The sequence below is a fragment of the Gossypium hirsutum genome, chromosome A10 (genome assembly GCF_007990345.1).
Source record: "Gossypium hirsutum isolate 1008001.06 chromosome A10, Gossypium_hirsutum_v2.1, whole genome shotgun sequence".
Lineage (NCBI taxonomy): Eukaryota > Viridiplantae > Streptophyta > Magnoliopsida > Malvales > Malvaceae > Gossypium > Gossypium hirsutum.
This window is the reverse complement of record NC_053433.1, coordinates 113953818-113963648: the sequence shown is the minus strand read 5'-3', so window position 1 is coordinate 113963648 and position 9831 is coordinate 113953818. Positions and strand designations below refer to the sequence as shown.

The window sequence follows — 9831 nt, the reverse complement described above, 5'->3', positions numbered from 1 at the left end:
AGGGACTCGAACTGGAATTAATCCAGGCCTCAAGACGCTGCGCACGAGCACGGACCTGATTGCAAAATAGCATAAATTAAAGGTGCCAATCTAGTCTATGAGAGGGTGTCAGTTACACACCTGTTTGCGACGATATGCTGACGAGATCCACACACGAACCTCCTACAATTGGATTACTAACACGTTAATCTAACTATTCAAATACAAACTACGTATTAACCCCTTACAATATTCGGCCAACCACACCTACAGATCATAGTAAGCTTATAAGAAATCAATAAGCAACTCATTAAAAAAAATTTATCAATGTTTACCACATAATCATAATTTCACTGCAAGCTGTCTTCCTGAGCAACAGTCACTAAATTATTTATAACTGGAGCTACGAAACTCCAAATCAAGTGCCGTTAATTTTCCCTGAAAATAGACTCATATATCTTTTATCCATAAAATTTTCAGAATTTTTGGTTTAGCCAATCAATACCAGATTTTTCTCAAAGTTTCCCATGTTTCATTGTTTGACTAATCTGACCACCCTTCATTTCGAATCAAATTTCTCATTGTACAAAATTCAAAATATGTTCTTGTTTACTTCATTAGAAACCAGACTCAATAAGCTTTAATTACATAATTTATTCAGCTTCTAATTCATCTCCCACAATTTATGGTGATTTTCCAAAGTCATGTTACTGCTGCTGTCCCAAGCAGATTTATTACCAAATCACTCTTTCACACATACCTTGCATGCATGTTATTTAAACATGTATATCACCAATCAATCATCACATATCTATGATTTTACTTAAGTATAATCTCCATTTCATCATTTTAAGGCACAACATGTTAGCTGATTTTTCCCTTTAACATCTAAGGCACATGCATGCTTATTTGTTTGGCTCAACTTCACCTATCTTCCATTTTTCATCTAAAGAACATAAAACAACAACCATTTCCTTCATTTTAATTCATGACTAAATGCTCACAACACAACTAAAAATCAAAATATACTTCACGAGTTAAGGTAGAATCAAGAAGAATTCATGAACCTCAAAATAGAAGCAAGGTACCAAGAACTTACATTCAATTTTCCTCCTCCTAATGACCAAATACTCAAGAGCTTTCTCCTCTCCTTTCTCTTCTCTAACTTTCAGCTATGATAAACAAAGATGAACAAAACTTTGTTCTTTTCACCCCTTTTTCTTTTAACAAAACTTCATATTTCATTTTGTTTCAAAAAAAAAACTTCATATTTCATCCATTTAATTCTTTAATACAAAAGACATTAAATTCTTATCATGAAACATTTACCTAACCCATTATCATGAAACATTTACCTAACCCATTATCATGGAACATTTACCTAACCTATTATCATTGAACATTTACCTAACCTATTATCAATTTGTACCATAAATTATGGATATCAAGTGTACATTTTGTCTACAACAACATGATGGCTGGCCACTTCATGTAAAATGGGAGGTTTGTCATGCAAATCCTCCTATTTTGCACTCCTATTTATTTGACCACTTCAATTTAGCCTATAGCATTTTCAAACATTTTCACATAGGTTCTATTTCATAATTTCACCCCCTTTTTGTTATGGAACAAAAATTAACTAAAATTACCGGGTTCTATCTTAAGCTTGGGCTTTCTAGAGGCCCACTAACATAATTAAACCTATGCCAACATTCACAGGATTCCCGAAAATTGGGGCGTTACATTATCTTAGTATATTACTTTGAATAATTTTGTTGATTTCACGGTTTTAGCTTCATCTCTTTTTGTATATTTTCATTTTGTTTTGTTATATAATTTATTTATTTTAAAAAATTCTCTTTTATGAGCATTCTTTGCTTTGAACATTATATTATTATTTTTTGTATGTATTATTTATATTTAGCTATTTGTATTTTATATATATTATTTATTCATATAGATATATATATTGTTTTGTATATTGTTTATATTGTTTTGTTATAAATTTGTTTTTACACTTATATATACGTAAATGTTTCCTATATTATCAGTTTTGAATTGTTGTACATTATGTTTTTTATATGCATTGTTGATTTTCTATTGTTTTATGTATTTTTCTTTAAATCTATTTATGATTGTATATTTCCTTTTAAATCAATTATATATATATATATTTAAAAATCTATTAGGTATATAATTCATATCTCAACATATCCTATTATATATCTACATATTATTTAAATTATCTTTTACTATAGGTATATATTTAAGTTCTAGCCATTTTTTCCATATTAATTTAAAATTTGTCATATCCTTTACTTTTAAATTGTTTTATTATTGACCTAAGGCTTTCATACATTATTTATTTTAAATATATGTTATATACTGTTACACATATGTATATATGTTTTCTGTTAAATCTATTCATGTATATAATGTACTCCTTTTGAGATATTATTTCACTGCATTTTTTTTTATCTTTTAAACATTCATCTAGTACTATTTATATATATATTTGTTTATTTCAAACACTTCCAAATATTTTTATATATATATATAGTAAATTATTTGTATTATTTGTATACTATCTATCTAGTTTGACATATTGATATATATATTATTTTGTATATTACTTATTTCTTTATTTGCGTAATGTTCATTTTAAAAATTAATCTGTATATTACTATGTTACATTGAATTTATGCGGTTCCTATTTTGTGATTTATTTTAAGATCAAATTATTTTAAATATTTCGTTTTAGATTCTACTTATTCATTCGTAAGTGTTTTAACATTATTTTCACACTTATATATATACATCCAAATATCTTACATATCATTCGTTTTAAATTGTTGTATATTGATTGATTCTTAGAACTACTCTCTCACATCAATTGTTTTAAATTTATGCATTACTATTTAGATTCTATTTATTTACCTTTTTTTTTATACCTTGCCTTATGTTTATTTTCTATTATAGATTATAAATACATTGTTGATATCCCTTAAAATTTGTTAGCATAAATGTTAGAATAGTGTATGACTATTTGTTTTGTTGGTCGCATTGTAAATTCATTACTTTTGTATTGCTCATATCTGATTGTTTATGCCTTGCAACCTCATGATCCGTGAATGCTTTGGCAATATGTTTTGACAAGATAATATGTCGTTATTCTCATGCATATTTTTACTATGAATGGCTATTTAAATGTTTTGGCTCAATCAATTACATTTTAATCAACAATTCTTTCTATTTTAAAACTACAATGAAAGGGACTCCCCAAACCAAAGGCAATGTTTGATGTTTGGAAATTCGAAGAATCGTGTCCTATCGTGCCGGGTTTCGATTTCCCGTTTGTTTAAAATAATCGAATATTCCTTTAGAATTTCACTCATGTCTTCAAAATGCTAAGACAAGGCAATATTCAACGCTTGGAAATTTGGGGAATCGTGCCCAATCGTGTTGGGTTTCGATTTCCGGTTTGCTCAAAATAGTTGGATATTCCTTTAGAATTTCATTCATATTTTCTAAATGCTAGAGCGAGGCAATGTTCAATGTTTGGAAATTCGATGAAACGTGCCCTACCGTGCTGGATGTCGGTTTTTTTCGTTGGACTAAATAATTGGGCATCCTTTTGTGATTTTCAACCTATAAACTTTTGGAACTCGAAACTTATCGTGTTTTCGAGGGTATAAAGGACCGTGTCCAATTGTGCTGGATGTGATGCTGTATCCCTTTGAAACAAGAAAATTTTGACGACCAACTCGGGCTATTCAAATGTTTGCAAAAGGGATCACATTTCAAAAACATTTTTAAGTCTTAGACATAAGGACAACATTCAATCGATTTGGTACCAATTTTGGGCGTAATGAGGGTGCTGATCCTTCCTCCTGCGTAACCGACTCTCGAATCTGTTTTCTCAAAATTTCATAGGCCAGAATCGTTGTTTTAGTAAACCGAAATGTTTTATTAAAATTCTTGGTGATCCAATCACATCTAAACAAAAAAGATTTGTGGCGACTCCATTTCCTCTTTTAAAGTCAATTCCCTTTTTTTTAAAATTCGAAAAAAAAATTGTTTCGACAATGATGTTCCATTTTATGTAATCATTTAAAAATAAGTAGCATGCCACAATATGTTAAATTTAACTTTATACTATTTGGATGTTGGAAATTATAAAGCAGTAATTGAATATTCTAATTGGAATTGTATAAAATTATATATGATTTTCTCATAATAAAATTAAAGGACAGAAATATTACAGTCTAGCTTTAGAAAATACAAAGCACATAACCCAAACAAACTTTGAATAACAGAAAAGCATGAAAACTGAATACATACAAATGTAAACCATCAAAGCATAAGGCTACTTGCTTCTTTTGAAGGATGGAAAATCATAGAAGATTGTCCTCAATAAAATATCGACAAGTCTTGATGTAGTGTTCAACAAAATAAAACCATGCTTGTCGCCAATATGGATTTATATACAGGATTGCAACAATAACCAATAACACAATTATATAAGAAACAAAAAAGGTCACCTGGAAAACATACTTGTCCATCAAACCACTTTCTTCTTCATCGTTTGAGGCATTTGGTGCTGTTGTCGAAGGTGAATTTGGCTCATTGCAATCTTTAGGCAGTGGAGGTCCGCAGAGAAAAGGATTTGCCATGTAACTGCTTCCATCAAAGGTCGCAAATTGAGATTTCTGAGATGGAATACTCCCTGACAAGTTGTTGTATGACACATTGAAAACTTCCAAGGTATACAACTCCAACAATTCAATAGGGATTATTCCACTTAGGTTGTTGTGGGAAAGGTCCAAACTCTCAATTTTATTAAGCCTTGAGAACGTTGATGGTATATTTCCAGCCAAATTGTTGTGTGACAAGTTTAATGAACGAATTTCACTCAAATTTCCAATCTCAATGGGGATTTCACCTGTTAACCTGTTACATGATAAATCAATTCCAGACATATACTTAAGAATGTTTCCCTTGTATATGTAAGAAGCTCTCTTTGTCGTATAATCAACCTTTTCATCAATTGGATTCTCAATAAACAAAGGTACAAAGACTTCATCAAGTCCTCCAAAAGTGCTCATTTCAAATTCGGTCTGTTCTCTATAATCACCTCTTATGAATTCAGAAGTAATTGCCAAATACGCTCTTGTTGAAGATTTTTCATCATTTGGCTCAAGAGTTAAATTACTCAAACAAAAAGGTATTGGACCCGAAAGATTGTTTTGAGAAAGAACAATGATGCTTAATGAAGACAATTTGCATAACTCAATAGGAATTTCTCCAGTAAAAAAATTGGCCTTGAGATGGAGGACACGCAAAGCTGAAAGAGTACCAACCCAATTTGGAATTTCACCAGTCAACTGGTTTTCACTAACGTCTAAAGTCACCAAAGAGGAGCAGTTAAAGAATGCATTTCCCAAGGTGCCACTTAATCTATTTCTATTCAAATGGAGATGTTTGATAGATTGTGCACCAGAGCAAAATGGTATTGCCATATAGTGAGGCCATCTATATGGCAAAAATCCCTCGGAATGGAACCCTCAAGTTGATTGTTCGATAAACTCAATGCCACCAATTTTGATAGATTCGACATCCATCTTGGGAGCTCACCAGACAAGCTGTTATTACTTAAATCCATAACCATAAGGGGAGATAGACGAACAATTGTGATATCAATACTAGGTAACCTCCCATCAAAGTTGTTGCCATCTAAATATAAAAAATTTAATTTCTGTAAGCTAAAGATAGTTGGGCTTATCTTCCCACTTAAACGATTATTTGATAGTCCAAGAAACACTAATTCATCACATTTAGCCAACTTTTCTGGTATTCCTCCAGATAACTGATTATGTGATAGATCTAAATAAAAATCAAAGTCCAAACTACCCAAACAAGGAGGAATATTACCTTCAAGGATATTTTTAGATAAGTTTAATCCCAATAGTTGTGGAAAAATTGAACAAATATTTGTCGGAATTTGACCCTGTATTTTATTTTCAGATAAATCAACAACAGACATGTATGAATTTGGACGTGAATGAAACTGGAGATCACGGTTGATAAAAGAATTCCCCTTCATTAAAAATGCTTCCGTTCTTGTATTGTTCTCTAACAACCACAAAGGAGCCTTTCCTCCAAAATTGTTATATGAAAGATCAATAACTCTCAGGTCATATTGGTAATAGAGGAAGTTGGGAACTTCATTGTGGAGTTCTTTTGTTGTACAATTTGACAAATGGAAAACTAGTATTTGGAACTTTGGGACCCAAGTAGGAATGGTAGGCTCTTTGACTAACTTATTTTGATTGCTGGAGAGGATTTTGAGATGTGAGTGGTTGGCAAATGACATGAAAAAATATGGAACTTCAAATAGGTTCCGTGAAAGAGAAACGAATCTAAGCAATGTGAGATTGGCTAGAGCAATTGAGGCACCATTTCCAATGAATTGATTACCAGAAATATCCAAATGGTAAAGAGAAGATAAGTTAGCCAAACATGAAGGAAGTTCTCCCTCGAGTGCATTTTCGCTAATATCCAACACCTTAAGCTTCCGTAAGTCACACCATCCTGTAAAACAAATTCAATAATAAAAAAAATAGTTACTTTTCAAAATTAGTTAAATAATATGGACTCGTCTCCAAAATCAATGATAAGAAATCATTTAGTCTCACTTAAATAATTAAATCATAGCTAATTTACCTTGGGTAGGTACAGTCATGCAAAGACAAGGCTTTGAGAGAATTCAATACACCAATGCTTTGAAGAATGTTGTTGTTGAGATGGGAACCATCCAACATTAATTCTTCTAAATTGATCAAACCATCTAATTCTATAAAGATTTGAAAATAGAAAGTAGTTAATTAATGCAATAACTAAAGAAAGTAGCTTGATCTGTTTAATAATCATTTAATGTAATTATACCTTCAATAATATTTATTGATCCTTTAATCAAGTTATTCCCTACATTCAAAGACTTCAGATTGGAAAGTCCTCCAAGCCGTGCCAATAAGGTATTATTGAACAAATTGTAACTCAAATCAAGCTTTTCTAAATTGATCAACTTAAGTTGTCTCTCACCATCTAGTAAACATTTAGATAAGTAAATTTGTTATCAAGAGAATATTAAAATTGTATGTATATGTACCAAGTTTGATAGAGTAATATATATCAACACATACCATTAAAATATTGAAGGCTCTCAATTTCATTATAACTCATATCCAACTTCTTCAGATTTGTCAGATTGTTCAACACTGTTCAAATCAGTTCAATACTTGTTTTGTCAGTCCACTTAAATAATCATCACAAAAATATAGTTATTGAATTTCAAGTTGCGACCTGTTAATTTGATATTCATTTTCCCTAAAAAATAATTTAGATATAAATCATCATTGTAAAAAAAAATTTAACCATTTATTTTTATTTAAAAAAAACCATGCACATATAGAAGAAATAAATACATAAATATTTTTTAATTCATTTCCCAAAATATCAATCCTATATGATATGATCACTATAAATTCTTTTAGCGATAAATACTAAAAAAACTTTTTTTATTGGTTTATGAAATTTATTGTACATACCTCCAATATTTATTGATCCTTGCAGTAGGTTTCCTCCAATATTCAAGGACTTTATACTTAGCCCCTTGATATATGTCAGATCATTGTTCTTCAATCTATTCCCACCCAAGTCAAGCTCTTCCAAATTCATGTCTGCAGAAAATTTGTTATATTGTTTCATGGAAAATTTGTTTTATATAACTTCAAACAAAAATATATTGGTTTAAATATGGATTTCAATTTATACCTTGTAAATGCTGGAGACTTTCGATTGTATTGTTCCTTAAATCCAATATCTTCAAGTTTGGTAGACTCTTCACTTCTATTCGAGAGCAATGAAATATGTATATAAATAAATAAAAATTTAATTATTCCCCCGAAATACAACAACTCCTAATGTTTATTTATTAAATGGTTTTAACTAAAAGGATAATGTTATTTTTTTATTAATTAACTATTATTCTATTCATTTTTATTATCATCTATTTTTATATTCGGAATAATAAGTAAAATATTTGCAAGACATATTAAAATAAATATATGGCCCAAAATAAGCTACCGAAATAGGTTGACTCAAAACCAATTAAAATATTTGAGAGATGAAAGCTGACTTGATAAAATACCGTCATGGAAATCATTGAAAGATAATTTAAGGATTTCCAAATTGCTGAAGGCAGATGATAAAGGTACTGCAACAAAGATTTGTTTGGTCATTAGTGCCTTAATTTATAAAATCAAAACAAGCAAATTATAAAATATTGAATGAACATAATTCACGACAGAGATTAATTGATCATAGAAATGAGAAGTAACAGACCTTTGTTATCAATAAAATCCTTTATTCCATTAAGGGATAAATCAAGACTCTTCAATTCTTCAAAAGGGAAAAATAAAGAGACATCGAGATACCAAGATGAATCTCCCTGGCGCCATTTGGGAGGAAGAGTGAGTACTTTCACTCGTCCACTGATATTGTGGCATTCAATATAATCCCAATGACAACAATTCGAATCTTTCTCGGTTATCCAATCACTAACATCGAAAACTGAATGGAGTTGTAAGAGAGCAACTCTCTCCTGCTCCCAGCACCCCTGGGTCTGAGGCCACCCTTGTATGAAAAACAGTGATGTAATGAGCAATATCCATAACAATTTAAGATCCATCATCTCAATACGATCTCAGCTGCTACCTTGGAGCATTTGGATAAACCAAAACCTTAAGCTTTATACACAACTATGATTCTCAATTTTCCAAAATATGGGCCCAACTAATTTATTATAAAGACAATTATTTACTTTTGGGGAAACAAAAAGAAAAGATGAACAAGTGGATTGACTAAAAACAGCGTCAACAACTTGTGATTATTCTCGGCAAGTTGGAAGAAAATTCACAATGGCATGGAAAATTTCCGAAGCACAGTAATCGTCAATTTCTCAAAAGCAGTAGGGATAATCACTATTGTCTCTTTTGATTTTTCTCCAACATTAATGTTTTATTAATTTATAAAGACACTGATTTACTTTTGGAAAAGCGAAAAGAAAAGATGAATAAGTGGATTGACTAAAAACCGTGGCTTCCTAGTTGGTAGCAACACCGTCAAGATTGAAATATTCAGAGTCACAGTAATCATCATTTTCCTCTTGAAAGATTGGATTTTTTTAGAGTTTTGAAAAAGACATCCACATTGAAATCCATGTAAAACATTAAAAAAAATGTGATTTCGTCCTAAAAGGATTAATGTGGGGATTTATAAATGGAATCTGGATGTTAAAACAGACATCAACCCTTGATCCTGATGGCTTTGTAAAACTTGCGGCCGGTAGGGTTCCCAACCCCATAAAATGGGAAATTTTGATTTTTGGCCCTTTACAATCTGTAAAATTTTAAATTAATATAGATAAAATTGCACTTGACCCATTTAAAATGAAATTTTTTTTATTTAGTCTTTTAAAAATATAAACATACAGACAATTAAAAAGAAAAAATACATTCTAACTATCATAAAAAAAAATACAAATTTTAGTTTCGCCCCTGTACAGCCCAATTTTGGCCTGAGTCAAAACGAAGCCCAACAAACTCAATCTAAACCCAACCCAATTAACCTAAACCCAATTAAGCCCAAACCTAAAACACAAACCCTAGCCCACAACAGACAATATTTCAGCAAAAAATAAACCCTAAGCCTTCAGGCGCCGCACCTAGGTCAGCATGCCTACCTCCGCGCGCCTCTACCACCGTTGCCCACACGCCACCGCCTGGCACACCT

General features: G+C 31.0%; 1 protein-coding gene across 1 annotated transcript; it reads right to left on the bottom strand.

Moving 5' to 3' along the window:
• Positions 1-4373: 4373 nt before the first annotated feature.
• On the bottom strand, positions 4374-8728 carry LOC107895866 (receptor-like protein 15). The gene is made up of 7 exons (XM_041078614.1): positions 8383-8728; positions 8189-8254; positions 7587-7718; positions 6925-7083; positions 6755-6832; positions 5614-6570; positions 4374-5380 (listed from the first exon to the last, which is right to left on the bottom strand). Exons 1-7 carry the CDS (start codon positions 8726-8728, stop codon positions 4374-4376), a joined length of 2745 nt encoding a protein of 914 aa, XP_040934548.1.
• Between the last annotated feature and the right edge of the window lie 1103 nt (positions 8729-9831).

Coding starts and splice junctions, on each gene's coding strand:
- LOC107895866 (XM_041078614.1), bottom strand. CDS start 8,728: ATGGATCTTAAATTGTTATGGATATTGCTCATTACATCACTGTTTTTC. Junction 7,719..8,188: donor TTTCAATGATTTCCATGACG/GTATTTTATCAA, acceptor AATTTTCTGCAG/ACATGAATTTGGAAGAGCTT. Junction 7,084..7,586: donor AGGATCAATAAATATTGGAG/GTATGTACAATA, acceptor AATGTTTACTAG/ATGGTGAGAGACAACTTAAG.